Source organism: Alosa pseudoharengus, unplaced genomic scaffold (genome assembly GCF_046254945.1).
Source record: "Alosa pseudoharengus isolate Yale_2024_CS ecotype anadromous, Long Island Sound unplaced genomic scaffold, YU_APseudo_1.1 YU_APseudo_1.1_scf_9, whole genome shotgun sequence".
Lineage (NCBI taxonomy): Eukaryota > Metazoa > Chordata > Actinopteri > Clupeiformes > Clupeidae > Alosa > Alosa pseudoharengus.
In genome coordinates, this window is record NW_027468881.1 from 27,631,845 (window position 1) to 27,647,096 (window position 15,252).

The 15,252-nt window shown below is 43.5% G+C and overlaps 1 protein-coding gene across 1 annotated transcript in view; it reads left to right on the plus strand.

The window, feature by feature from the left end:
• The first annotated feature begins 520 nt into the window (after positions 1-520).
• The window catches only part of sema3gb (sema domain, immunoglobulin domain (Ig), short basic domain, secreted, (semaphorin) 3Gb), a 30,373-nt gene continuing 15,641 nt past the window's right edge, over positions 521-15,252 (plus strand). Inside the window, exons 1-2 of the mRNA XM_076277554.1 lie at positions 521-918; positions 14,081-14,208. Of these exons, the coding sequence (XP_076133669.1) occupies positions 14,112-14,208 (97 nt within the window). The 5' untranslated portion in view covers positions 521-918; positions 14,081-14,111. The remainder of the gene's footprint in view (positions 919-14,080; positions 14,209-15,252) is intronic.

The following is a 15,252-nucleotide window of genomic DNA, read 5'->3' on the forward strand; positions in this document are numbered from 1 at the left end:
TCCACTGTAGATTTTTAAATTAGAATGTAGGCTACATGTGAAAACCAACAAAGAAGACGTCCGTACACGTATAGGCTACCATATGCAGGAATAAACAAAGATATGGAAGGTATGCCACTATATTGGTTATATGGTTTATTAGGCCTATAATCCTGCTACATGGGTCCCCCTGTGGATACACGTAAGGTGGATTATGCATTACATTCCTGGTTGTCTTAGAGAGAGGGGCACGACAAATAGCCTATATCAGACAATGCCACTGTACAAATGGATATGGTAATGATAAAGTCTAAAGAGCCTTTAAAATATACTGGAAATAAACAAGTTCACTTTGCAAGTAGCCTAACTAAAACACAGACATCGCTGTATGTCTCGGTTGTTGACTCTTTTCGCAATCAATTGTGATGTTCTGCTCTGGCAAAGATCTGGTTAACTGTGACACGGCTGACTGCCTCTCACAGAGGTAACAGAAATGGGAAAGAGCGGCTCAGCGACAGAGAGACTGAGAGAGCTACAACACCAAACCCTCAACACCTGCCAGTACTTGACGGAAGCCTTAGACGAAAAAAGTCAGTTTGTTAAGGAATATTCCTGGGATATGTATACGCGAACAAACTTCAAAATGAAAATTTGACACTCTTAGTCACCCCGGACAAGCTCTCGTTACTGTTTGACGAAATTTGATGCAATTCTCTGGGAACTTTCGCAAACTATTAAACGCTTTGCTCTTCAGCAGGTTTTCATACAGCATAATAACGTTTGTCAAAAGAAAACAAAAATAAATTCGGTCGTTATTTGAAGGGATTTCTGTAGCTCAAGTAATAGCCTACCCGTAGGTATTGGACATCCGTACAGTGCCACGATATGTAACATCTTCAACCGCCGCAGTTTTCAGGAGTTATCCTACCTGCTTTTCAAGTAAGTCGCTTTTTACCTAATCATTATTTGTCACACGATGTCTACAAGTCTCGCTATAAAGAGTGACAAAACTTGTTTTAAAACTAAGCTTTGAGCTGGGATATGGAACGATCTTGACAGTGAACATTTTTAGGACTCGTTTAAAGCAAAGCTTTAAAGAATGCATCCTTATGAATGATGGAGTGTAACCTGTGATAGCCTTCAGTGTGGTCACTCATCATCCTGATCTCTGGCAATTTCTTTCTCTACTTTGAAAATTACTTTCTTAACTGTGTTGTTTGAAGTTCAGTTAAGTATGCTGATAAAAGTTGCATTTAGCCTGTCAAGTTGTGAGGACCACCATTTGCTCTTTGCACGCATATTCGCGTTTCTAAAAGAGACATTTTCCTATTAAATGCACTTTCAGTGAAGTTACCATCACACTGTAACTTTTTGAAAACAGAGCAATGAAATTTGAAATGCACATTATGTGTTCTCTTTTTAGTGGGCGCTTGTATAATTCATGCACGCGTCGGTTTCTTGGCTGAAGTGGTTATACATTATGTATCTTAACTTAAAAGCAAATCGCCCTGTGACCTGCGATCTTCCATCCTCATATTTTCATAGATCGCTGTCGCCTCAGCTTTCCATTATTTCAGATGTCCTGCATGAAACTGTCCCTGAATTTCTCCCTGGTCAAGACTTAGAGAGACAGGAAATATCTGTAGGCTATTAATCGTACAAGTATTGCTTTGTAACAAGAAGGTCTTATGCTTTACCATAGGCCTACAAACATACATACATACATACATACATACATACATACATATCACATACATATAATATACATGTACATGCATTCAAGACATTCTGATGTCCTCTAAAATGATATTTGCTTAAAGATACACAGCACTGGTGTGGAATGCTACTCATCATAGATCATAGGTCTACGTCATAGACTTCCTAGCACATCAGTAACCCCACAATAATATGTTTTATGTATTTATTCAGTTTACATACCTATACATGCACATAATATTCACACCGTCAGTACAATCCATACCATTTTGAGGTGAAATATAATATTGTATTGATATGAATGGTGGCATAACACTTTTCTTGACTTTTTTGCTGTGTGGTAGAGCGTAAAGTCTTGCACTTTGTGAGTGGTACATTCTCAAATATACCAGAAAAAAACATGAAAACGCTCTTAGCGGTTATGATTGTACAGCTGTTATGATGTCCATGTCCTTCAAGTGGGTTAAATATTAAAGGATGACTTCATAAGAACATCTATCATTTTGACTTTCTTAGCAACATCAGAAAAATTAATGAAAGATTTGAGTAACCTTGAGCATCTCTATCATCTATTCCAAAGTAAAAAAAAGAAAACACTACATAACTAGATGACTGAATCCATGTATCAACAAAGTATTGAATCCCTCATGTGTCAGAAGTCATTAAATATTTAACCATTTTGAAGAACTGATAATAAATGCTGTTTTTAAGCACTTCAGAGTTATTACTGCCAGCATTTCTTTAGACGTTAGTTGCATGGAAGATTGCATTGAAGTCAGCCCTTAAGAAGCAAAGGTAGTTTTATTATGTTTGTTCAGGGTTAAGAACTTGCTGTTTAGCATCCACAAAGAGAAGGTGTGTACCCTCAAGGGATAGTCTACCTCTGATTTTCTTCCCAGCCCAGCCTCTTTGCCCTCAGTGTCTGCTGTGAAATATTGATCCAAAACTTTGGCGTTTTCAAAGAGATATGGACTTTCTTTGTTCAAGCCTCTCTCGCACACAGAAAGCAACTCGTTTGTATTTTCAAGGGGCTTTGATTACACAGGGAACTGAAATAAAATTGATTGCAGTCCTTCAGCTGTTTTGCACTGAGGACGAGTATTGAGAATAATTTTCTCTTGACATGTTGTAGATGGTGAAGTAGACACATGCTATGAAATACTCATTAGTGCGTGAGAGGTACAGCCTGCCATAAGATTAAAGACCTTTGGTCAAGGTTTAAATGCAATTGTTTGAATTAAAGGCTGTTTGGCAGTAGAGTCAAAGAAAATCTCTCATTTGGTTAGGTGTCACTCTCCCACTTTTTCCAACTGCCTGATAAGGATAATTAAATCTGGTGCTGGTGTTGATAAAATGTTCGTGTTAAAATAAGGATACATTATTTTCACTAATAACGCACATAAATCCTTCTCCTCTTGGTCTGTAATTAGTTTCGCAATCTCTCTTATCTTGTTCATACCAGGGAGTGTCCCTAGACCACAAATCGGAGCTGTTTCATTTTCCAGACTAAAGATAATTATGTAAAATCTCCAAAGTCTTTAAAACTAAGTCTGCTTTACAATACTCTCTTTTTCCTTCATATAATTGTCATTGCATTTAACGCCTCTAAAGCACGAAACACCACCACCCAGTATAGCCATGACATTTCAGACATTAATCCTGGCATTTTCAAACAGCTCTGCCCTCATGAGATGTGGCATACTGTAAAAAGAACTTTGTATTTTGTCGCTTTTTATTAAGAGTAGACTGTGAAGTGGCTGTCGGATTTTGTGATATCCATTTAGTTACTGCTCTGACTCCCAGTCGTCAACACTCCCCGACACTCTGTGTCTCACATTTGTCATCGAGGATCTTGTGCAGTCAGGCGGTTGCCAGGCTCCACCCCTCGGCAAATACAACAGTCCTCTTGAGACGGTCGTCATGACGGCTGCGACGAGATACGGGGGGGGTCAAACGGGGGCCAGTCTGGGCTCCCAGGGGTCAAGAGGAAGGGGGAGAGGGTATGAAAGTGATAATTTAGTGATACTGGTGACTATGGCAGCGTGCCACTTTTGGAGCAAGTGTCCTTGCCATACGAGGCTTTCTCACTGGCAGTCAGTTTTGGTAAGAAGAAATACATTGATAGATGCTATGATATCGTAATAGTTATGGTTTATATAGTATGATATATATAGTATGGTATATATAATATAACGTTTATATACTATTTATAATTTATGTAATAGTTTACTTACATACAAACATGTTTTTATATACACCATGCATTATTTTATATTATTTTGTATTCCTTTGTGTGTCTTCAAAGGCTTCAAAGGATGGCCACACAGATGGCTTAAGACTCAATTTCAGAGTGTCTATTTGTAGGGTCTTTGTACATATTTAGAATGAGCATTGCACAGAAGCCCAATGGTACCAAAAATACACAAAGACCATGGCTGCAATACCCTTTCTCTTTGCAGGAAGGACAGAGTTCTTTCTAATATTATTGCTGCTCTGCTACTGGCAGTGCAGTGACTTGTCGGCTGTGATTACATAGCATTAATACCTTATAAATATTGTAGAGTGGAAGCCACAAACGCACTTGTGCATGTCACCAGGACTTCAAACACCGAAAAAGCACCTGACATGACTTTAGAATGCTAACCCCCGGCCCCCTCCCCAATGACTCTCCCGCCTAATTCTGGTGCGGCTTTTACAGGGAAAGGCACAATACAGGGGCGTCAATGACAGCGGGCAAGGGTAGCTAATCCATGCAGCTGTCAGCCCAGGGGGTATTAAGCCCCCATTCTGGGGATTCTTGGGCTGATGCCAGTGGAGGACCTTACTGTACCGCAGTTGCTTTGAGAGAGGGGACCGTCACACTGTCTGTGTTCACTGAGCAGGGAGAATTTTCAAAAGAAGAGACAAAAGAAAGTCGCACTGTGTGGAGCCATAAATTATGACATGAAGGGCCAGACTCATAAAAATAAATTCAGACACAAAAGAAAACCACAAGGTTGTTAGGCTTTCCCAGTGTTGGACTGAAAGCTTAGAGCACACCGCAGGCGGATACGGTGCAGTCACGGGTGGATGATGGCTGTCTATTATCTGACGTCAATGTCTGAATACTAATATATTTTTTTAAATTATGTTATTTAATATTCATGTTCAAGTACCCCCACCCCACCCACCCCACCCCCGGACTGTACATTGTCTCTAAAGTCTAATTTGACCCCTACCCTTTTGCTATATCCTACTTCTTTGCCCCTGCTGTAGTCATGTTGATTCAGTATTGAATGTTTGCCTTGATTACTTCTTCAAGGACACTTTCTTTCCTCACTTTTGTATGTAGTGTAATAGGTGTTGCTGACTTTTAATGAAATAAAGGCTGTGAGAAAAAATCCATTGTTATCGGTTTTCATGCCATGAGCCAGATGGTTGACGCAAAGTGTCTGCACTTGTATCAGCCTTGGATATAATATACAGCGGGCTTAAAATAACCCTGGTGGTCTAAGGTACCTGCTGCTTATGATATGCATGAGACACAATCACTTAATGCTCCGAAAGACAGTGCAAATCCTATCACGTTCCGTACCTGGGCAGATGACAAATGTTGACGTCACAGGGCAGTAAATAAAATCATGTTCCATCATAAACAGTATCTGATGCTGGAAAACAGCTGTGAGCATATAAATAGCCGGGACACAAAGTTCAGATAATTGCAGAGGAATCCGGTGTTTATTGTGCAAATGAAAAGAGCAAGCCCCCATTGAAACAGGTGTTGGAATGTGATGGGAGGGCGAGTAAGGGTGTGGATGATCTCTCTGCCCCAACCCCCCACCCCACACACACACACACACACACACACACACACACACACACATACATACATACACACACACACATACACACTTCACCAACCATCACTTGCCTTCATTCTGATCTCTTGCCAGTGGAATGGCTCTCTAATGCTCTATCGCTCATTTTATACCATTACAGCAGCAGGTCTGCGCTTTGAAGGATGAAGCGCTGGGTGGTGGTGGGTGGGGGCGGGGTGTGGTGAAGGCGGGTGGTGGGTGAGGCAGGATTACACACAGAGAGACATGGGCGGGATGCTTGATGAAGTGCATAAATGCCAAATGACGCAAGAGCGCCCCTTTTGTAGTGTCACACAGGGCAGCTCACACTGGGTTGCTGCCGCCCTGTTAATTAAGTATGTGAAAACTGGCAGACAGGTTTGCCATGGATTTGAGGTGGTTGTTGTGACATATACACAAGGGAGAAAATGCAAATCACCTTGTGGTGCAATTTAAAAGAAAAAAGCCCTGAAATAGGAAGTGTTTAGCATAGCTGAACTCATCCTAATAGAGGATATTTTCATACCTACTACTGAACTTTCAGTTTCCTTTTTTTGCTGCTGCCTAGAGTCAACAAATCATTGTCTTGTACGATAGGAACAGCAAAACAACCCAACTGTTGTCGTGCAAAGGGCGAGAACCGGTCATCGGCACTGGGGACTTCAAAGGGGACCAGATAAGATGGCGAGAGCTTAGCGGCCTTTTGAAGAGAGGTGCTGAATCCGGTCTTTAAGAGTGGGGAAGCTTAGCGGACAGTTCCAAAGTTCACCACGCGGCCTGGATTAAACAGTGGACCTCAGGCCAGCGCACAAGGAGTGGCAGACCCTCTTCCTGGGGAAAGGCCTCTTCGCCTTCGCTGTTTGAAATAGCAAGATCCATTGAGCTCCAAATTGTATGAATCAACTACTCAGTTTATGGCAGTTGGAGTTCTCTGTGGCTCATCTCAATAAAGAAATTCCTTTTAGACGTGATGTAAAAAAAGAAATCACAATGGCAATCAGTCGTTCTGTTAGAGAGGTCCTGTACTTAACGTGTATGTTATTTCAAGCGTTTATGTCTGCAGACAGATAGAACACCAGTCGACATATGGGGCTATTTGTGAATGAACCATTCCATTTCTGTGTCAGCAGACCGGCCACTGATAAATGAAGCTTGTGTCCCCTCTGTTCGCAGACATGCCGTCCTCTCCTCTGAATTAAAGAGCTGTTGACAGGTCGAAATGTGCAAACACCAAAGAAGAGCCTGGGAGAGAGTGAATGACTTTTAATTGTATGTATTTATTTGAATTTCCCAATTGATGAACTTGCAACAGTCAAGATCGGAAATTTATGTTGTGCAGCTAGCACAGGCTAAGTATTTATGGCCATGCAAATGCATATTTAAAATATCGGTGCGGCTTAGAAGGTACTCATTTTAGAAAAGATAGCTCCTGAGAGAGCGTGCGAATACCTTTTAGCACTCCCACATCCCAGATGCTTTAAATTCTCCCTTTCAAATAAATGTTTTAAGAGCTCCTACACTGTTTACCACAGCTATGCTTCTACTTATTAGGTGCGGTGGAGGTGCTTGGTTGGGTGGTAGGGTTGCATAGGGTGGCGTTATTTTGCTAACAGCAGTGTGTTGGAGCACCCTGTAAATTATTGTTGCAGTTTTTCCTCCTCCCCTCTCGTGCTCGTGATGTGGAAATCCGACCCTGGTGGACCCCCCTGTCCAAGTCTCCTTTCCTCCTGGGGCCGCTTTCCAAGCCTGCTGCAGGTGGCTTCCTCCCCGACAGGGTCGCGCTAATGAGATCTCGCGTCGACAGCTCAGCCCTGCCACCCCTCTCGCTCCCTCTTGCTCTCTCTCCCTTTCCCTTGCCTGGCTTGTTTGGAGAGGCGGACTGGCTGTTATGCCTCCCAGCACGCCTCAGGGTCTCCGGTTTATGCCCCTGCTCGCTTGCGACTCCAAGAGCACAATTTAGCTTCCTTGGCCTAAAACCCCTCAATCTCGGGCTTAGCGTTTGGGCAGCCAAAGTCCAAATTTGATGGAAGGTGCCCACAAGGGGGTCACCTCTTCCGCTCCCAGACCAGCCTCGGGGTCTTTTCACCCTGCTTCCTTTGTTATGAGGAAGATTCACCCTCCCCAGGCTCAAACCCCCAGATCTCAGGGCTTAAGAGTCAGGTGCAAAGCTAATTAGCCACTGCTAGCTTTGTTACCATTGTGCTTTTTTTGTAGGCTTTAGGAGAGAGGTTTACTGCTGCACTGCCCCAGTAAGCCTGGCCTTTGCCCTGTTCCCGCTCACCCCAAGGGTCTGATTGCTGAGCCACACACTCATGTTACCCTTTCTTTCATCCCCGGAGAATCATATTTGTCTCTAATTGACAGGCGTTGGTTAAACCTCCAGCACCCCCCCAAAAAGGAAAGGAGAGTTTGGGAGGGTCTTCCCTCAGGCATAGGAAATATGACCTCAGGATTTGGGCTGACTTGTCCAGTAGGGAAGGGTCTGTCAAATCTCAGTGCAACGTGTCAAGGCTTAGATGATTTAGTGTTGCCTGGATTATGTTGAGAACTGGTTGTTCTCAACACCCACCATGACAGAGTTTCAGTGTTCTTACAGACTAGTGATTTATTAGTCATGAGTGCACTACTAAACTAAGTTATCTCCAACAACCTTCCACAAACCTCTTAGTTCAGTCTACAAAACCCATTTGCAGCCAACCTGACTGCTCAATGTGACAGAAAATGTGCATTTCATATTACTTAGCCTCCTTGGGAAATAATTATGGCCATCTCTGCAGACTGAAGTATGAAGACGGGAGATGGTGTTCATGCCAGTAATGTGGTGTGCACATACAGAGAGATGGTTCCTTATGGGCTCGTATGTCCCATGAGACCAGGTGACCTAGAAAAACATATGCAGTTTGTCACTACTATCAGAACTTACTCTGGACATTCAAATCGGTAGAAATATAACAATTTGCCTTACAGATAATTCACACCCACATCATTTAGGAGAGGATAAAGCTTATGAATTCTGTCTTGAAAAAAAAATGCACTGTGTCTATATCAATGGGTGTAGCTTGCTAAAACATACAAGTAAGCTATTTGGTTAGGATTCCATGACAAAATTCTATTATAATCTTAACTAAAATACAGCTATATCATTGGAACTTTTTAGTACCAACTCTCTCACGGAAAACTATTACCGGTATATTTAGAAAAGACTCATTTTTGATGCCATAAAAAGCTGCCATCTTCACTGAAAGCAGCTCAGGAGGTCCTCCTTTAACTTCCACCCAGCCTCAGACTTTCACAGTCTTTCTCCTCAGGAAAAAGGATTACAGGGCTTTACGCAATTTACCTGCTAAACATCAAGGAGATGTTGTGGTATTTAGCTCCTGAAGGGCATGCTTGAATTGCAACTTAAGCATTTAACCTGTTTTTCATGTACATAAACCAAAGCCACAATCTTCTAATACTGAACAAAACATGACCCCTCTGTAATCTAATTTACTTTCACGGCTTATTTGTGGATACTTGACTATTTATAAACTCATTATGAGATGAGTGACTTCATTAGTACACTGCATGACTATTGTTACACTGCATGTAGGGATATATTGATTTCTGGCACAAAAAAAGCAGATCCTTGGTTGTTACTGTGGAAGATTACAAGCTGCCCATGAGATTTACCTCATGTTCCCTGTGTATGTCAACACTAAAACCACTAAGTGAACATTCTGAAACCCTGGGTTGTTTGACATTATGTCACGAAAAAGAAGCTAAACTAAGTGAAATCATGTATTTAATTTTGGCCTTGGCTAAACTGGAGTGTGTCAGTTAGCAGATGTAGCAGAGCCATTTTGAGAAATGTATACTTTGTGAGTTCTAAATTCTAACTCTATGTGGGCAGTTATTATACTATTATCTGACATCAATTATTTCTTGAAAGGGCAGTTTGATCACGAAACAATCCGCTCCAAACCTGAACTTTGGATACTGAGGAGCCTCTGACATCAGCTCTTCAGCGTTGTTGCAAAATCCAGGGGAGAACGGGGCTATTCATTTGGGATTCATTACTTTGCTCTCATCTTGCCAGGTCCTGGCTCTGCTTTGCTTCACTGACTAAAAATTCAATGGAAACAAAGAGTCCTCCCTTTTTGTAGTAATCAAATACAGTCATCAGTTCTTAAGAAGTGAACAGATTCTGTATCAGCTTCCATTTTTCTCTCTCCGTGAAGAGGAAATCAGAAGCTTCCAGGGTTTAAAGAAAGGCAGGAGTTTGTTTTGTGAGAAAAAAAATAGATGAAAATGAGAGTGAGGAAATGAAGAGGAGTAGCCTGCTCTGTCTCTGCCAGTCGATGGATATTGGAAGTGATTTGTCCTTGTCTTTTCTGGTCCAGCTGAGATATTCTGTGAAAGTTAACCCCCTTCTGACTGACAACGCTCTAGTGGCACCATGTGAGTTGAGATCCCAGTTGGGAGATACATGTACATGTTATGATTTCTGACATCCTGATCTATCCGTTAGCTGACAAAGAAAAGGACTCACACACTGAATACATTCCTACTGCGCAAAATGTGTTGTGCCGTGTGGCCGTAGTGATGATGGTCTCATCTGCCGTGCAGGATTCTGGGACCATAGCTGTAGATTTCTCAGTCTCAGTCTCTGTTCATTTGAGGGGGGGGGGTATTCTCAAGGCCAGCCTTTGTCTGCACCACACAGAAGACATTCCTCAGTGGAAATCAGGTTCAGAGTCAGCAGTCCTTTCTCTACCAGAGGTAAAAGTGCTTTTCACGACAAACTGACCCTAAAATTCAACACCGTTCTGTCCCGTAGTGGATTAGTGGCCCCTCGCCATGACAGTTCAGTGATTCGCTTCAATGGGCGCCTCTCTGAATAGTTTTTTTTTTTTTGGGGGGGGGGGGGGGTGGTAGAAACAACTAAACAAAGACTTCATCTCCTTCAGCCCTGAAAAGAGAGTGTATCTCTTTGCCTGGTAGTGAAAGTCCTACACTCTCCTCCATGCCGGCTCTGCTGCATGACCTATACTTTCCATGTGTTCAGTCCTTTCAAAGGGCAGATACCCTTTGCAAGCCATTTTCATGATCTATCCCGTTTTCATGGAAAGTAATTTTCCATTTGTCAAGGTCTTGCAAACGATTCAGGCACATATGGAGGAGTAGGAACGCTATGCATTTTTGGTCATGCTGTTGGTGGAAGAATAGAGGTAAATGTGAAATATAGCTGATTTTTTTGGACATTAATCTTTTGTGCAAGCATCCGTTTATAATGCATGGCCTGAGAACTGACTCGTAGGTGCTCTTGTGTTAGATGCTCTTGTGTTGAAAACTCCATGCTTGTCTTCTACCTTCATACTCTCAAATGTAATTTACAGACACTCTTCTCCCTCTGTCTCTTTGTCTCTCTTTTTCTCTCTCTCTCTCACACACACCCCTCCCTCTATCTTACCCTGTCTCTATCCCTCTTTCTCTCTTGCTGTCCTGCCATTCTCTCTCTCTATCTCTCCCCCCCTGTTTTATTGTTGCTTTTTTGGATGTAGGATATCCTATCAAAGGTCCTCCGAAGTGCCAGAACCCTTTGGCAGAGCCTCTGCTGTGGGACTAATTGACACGGCGTGGGTTTCAGATAAGAAGCTGCAGATGGATTTCTTCTGCAGCTCCAACTAAAACACTTAACATTGCTGGTGTGTCTGGTGTGTGAATAACACTGCAGTATTGTATAGATATTGGATCAGTGTTGTATAAAGTGGCGCCTTCATTGACCATGGCTCATCATATCCTATGCTCAGAGGCATGACATTTGATAAATCCTAATACAAATATTTCATTATCTCAGTGTCAAGTTACTCACCCTGCCTATTGTTCTGAAATTATATCTTTCCTTTCGTCGGCAGAAGCCTCAGAGGGCAATTCAAATGGCCTCTGAGTGAGGCGTTTGTTTAGTGTTTAGTGATATATAATTTTCTGAAGACTGTTATAAATTTACATAAATAACTGCTCAGTGCACTAAGAATATCCCCGTGTGAGCAGAGAAGATGTGGCCTAGTGACTCCTGCCCTGCCGGAGCCCTCCTCGGTATGTCAGGAGTGCTCTCAGCGAGGCTGTATCTATCATGCTATTCTAAGACTCTGCCTGTTTGCATTGCTAAGGCTCATTACGCTGTCTTCACTGCGCAGGTGTGGTCCTCTTTCTGAAATTCATACTGCCCTGGGACTGATAATAACCAGCACACAGCCACTTGTGGCTCATAATTAGAGAGTAGGCATGTTCAGACTTCTAAACATAAGTCGTATGTTCACTTTTGCTCCTCGATGCTTTGACACACATATGCTCCATGTGCTGGGTATATCCTCATCCTCACATGCTGAATATGGTGCCGCTGGAAAGTGCCTCAACCCAATGCACTCCTCATTCACCCAAAGTGACATAGCTAACTTCTCTTGCCCACATATATTTTCATAAGCTTATTTGGTAACCATTTAGAATGGTCGGTATAATAGTCAAGTAAGATAATACTGTTTTTGCTAATTATGGGTGAGGAACATCTTAGAAAATGAAAGTTGCTAATTTTATTTTTAAGTGAAAGAAAATAGCTACTCTATAAATACTATAATTTGCTGCCCGGTAGGAAAATCCTGACATGGATATTTGTGATGTGGTCTAAATGTCATAGTCACTCAAAGCTTGTTTAAATGCCTGAACCTTATAAAGACAACAAGTATCCCTTGTTTCATCAAATAACTTTTTAGAAGTCTAGAGAGACCTTATTTATTTAAATACACAGTAATTATTCCTGTGTTACAGTGAAATATTTTAGAATTGTATTACAATGTGTTTCTCACCACTATATTCAATCTGTCATACTGTCAGTAGAATCCCCTGACAAGCGTTGGTGACATATTTTCCTTGTGATGCTACTGACAGCACGAGTTTGCACAGACTTTACTGTTATACATGTAAATCTCTGAGTTGGACTGAGACTTCTCTGAAGTCTTTTGATGTACTGTAGACAGCCAGAACCCACACACGCACACACACACACACACACACACACACACACACACACACACACACACACACACACACAGGGCTTGGTCTTGGATGGACTAGAAGGTCAGTCACTGGGAGAAAAAAGAACCACGTTGTGAAATTACAAGGTGCGGTCAGGAGATCCTCTTGAAGGTTAGCCCTGACAACCAGAGGGAGCTGAGAGCGGTTCGGTCTTTACACGTACAACCAGAGGGAGCTGAGAGCGGTTCGGTCTTTACGCGTACAACCAGAGGGAGCTGAGAGCGGTTCGGTCTTTACGCGTACAACCAGAGGGAGCTGAGAGCGGTTCGGTCTTTACGCGTACAACCAGAGGGAGCTGAGAGCGGTTCGGTCTTTACGCGTACAACCAGAGGGAGCTGAGAGCGGTTCGGTCTTTACGCGTACAACCAGAGGGAGCTGAGAGCGGTTCGGTCTTTACGCGTACAATCAGAGGGAGCTGAGAGCGGTTCGGTCTTTACGCGTACAACCAGAGGGAGCTGAGAGCGGTTCGGTCTTTACGCGTACAACCAGAGGGAGCTGAGAGCGGTTCGGTCTTTACGCGTAGGCTCCCTGGCCTCCCCTCCCGCACCCCCCCCAACAGACATGCTTGTAGACGCGGACATGGAGGGGCCAACGGGAGAGGGGTGGGGTGCCCTCTTCGCGCCTTCGTCCTGTCTTTATTTGTGGTTCCTGCTGCCGCTGCTAGACTGAGAATTTAAAGATTTAAACCAAGACAGTGTGACAGGGATTTGCATTAGCTGGCAGGATTTGGCAGCCAGCGTTTAAGAACTCCCTTTTTTTCTCTCCTCGTTTCTTTTTTCTCCACCACCCTTTCTCCAAGTGCATACTTCTCTAATCTCTTTTGGAGCGTGTCACTTCTGCAGGGAGAAACCCTAAGCTGCCCTCTCCCACACAATCCAGCACTTTGTTACTGTCACAGTGGCCTGGGATGGAGCGGAGTTTGGCTCCACACACGCAGGCCAAGCTGCTCCGCTCCGCGATAAAGCAAACATCTGACGGACGACGTCTGCAGATAGGGAGAGAGAGATGTGTGAAATTGTCAATTTCTCGGCTCAATATGTGTATTTTTTTTTTAAGAATAAATTATTTGACTGACATGTGGCAGTATTTGAGTTTGATTGAATAAGTTTGATTAAAGTATTTAAGAAAGAAGAACATACAGGGTCTGCACTTTCATTTTTCTATATCCCTTCTACCGTATATACCCTGTCTTCATTTGGGTCGATTCTTCTGCGTGGGTGATTTTTACAGTGCAATATGGGAGTAGGCTAATCTCCTTGGGCTGACTGAGAGCATTTAAAAAAAAAAATGTTTGGCCGATGCTGTTTTTCTCACTGGTGTGCACTGACCTGTAGCTCCTGGATTGCAAAAACATCAGGCTCATTTGCAGGCTGTAAGAAGCTTGGAGTGGGGAGTCGCTGCCGACTAAATGGGGAATTCAGCAGCTACTGTTCAAGCTGTACTTTGTTCTCAACTTCTCTTAACCTCTTTTGTAGGTCTCAGAAGGTTAACTCGGCTGTCATCGCTATGGAGACGACACAGGCCCTCCTCCTCTTGAGTTTATGTGTCTACGGTTGTCATGGCAACCCCCGCTCTACGCCGAGAGTGCATTTGTCTTTCAAAGGTGAGGCTTACTTTATTTTCTGCATGTTCATGAAAAAGGCATTTCCTTTGTTGGCCCGCTCTTTTATTCCTTGACATACTCTCACACTCAGGTTCAAGAAAAGCCCCTCTCAACTTCGCATCAAACATTAAAGCGAGCCCTTCAAACAAAGCCCAGGCTGCTGTTAACCTAGGTCACACCATTGAAAATGCCTTTCTATTAAAGCATTGGTCGAGTTCTTAGCTCCAACTGTTTACTTGCAGTATTATATACAAATCTTAATCATATCTGTTGCATTTAACATCGTCATCATGTATTGTGCATTAACACATATAAAAACATGCATGCATCAGTATAACACAGACACTCCTCCATATTTGACAATGAAACACTGTAACGGGAGAAAGGAGAGACTTTCCAATGAGGCCAAGCTCTCTGATTGCAAGTGATTTCCCACATGCGGAGCATCATTCATCAAGGCCTCTGAAAAAGCCCATCAAGCCCCCGAAAAGAGACCCTGCCGCCACCGCCGCCGTGAGCAGCAGCTCAGCCCTCCAGCTTTGCATGCAGCCCTCAGCCCAGCAGCCCAGAACTTTCTCATGCTCCCACACGCTGCCACCATTATGGTTCACCCCCCCCCCCTCCTCCTCCTCCTCCTCCCTCACCTCTTCCTCATTCCCTTCTTCTCCTCCGCGGCACCGCTCTCCCCACCCCCCCCCACACAGCCGCCATTGCGGCTCATGCCTCCTCCTCCTCTTCCTCATTCTCTCCTGTCTGCACCACACACTGCCGCCATTGTGGCTCCCCCCTCCTCCTCCTCTTCTCCATTCTCTGCTCCCCTCTCCTGTCCGCACCACATACTGCCGCCATTGCGGCTCATCACCTCATTTGTACCCTTGAGAGGTGACTCCCTGTCCTCCTGCATAGCGACGTGTCGCAGCATACAAAAATAAACCAGAAAAACCAGACTGCCTATAGGAGTGGGGGCCAACAAGTGCAACAAGTGCACGCGTTCCTGTCGCAGCCGGTCGCCCTGGTCACGTAGCGCAATATGCTGCCTGATTC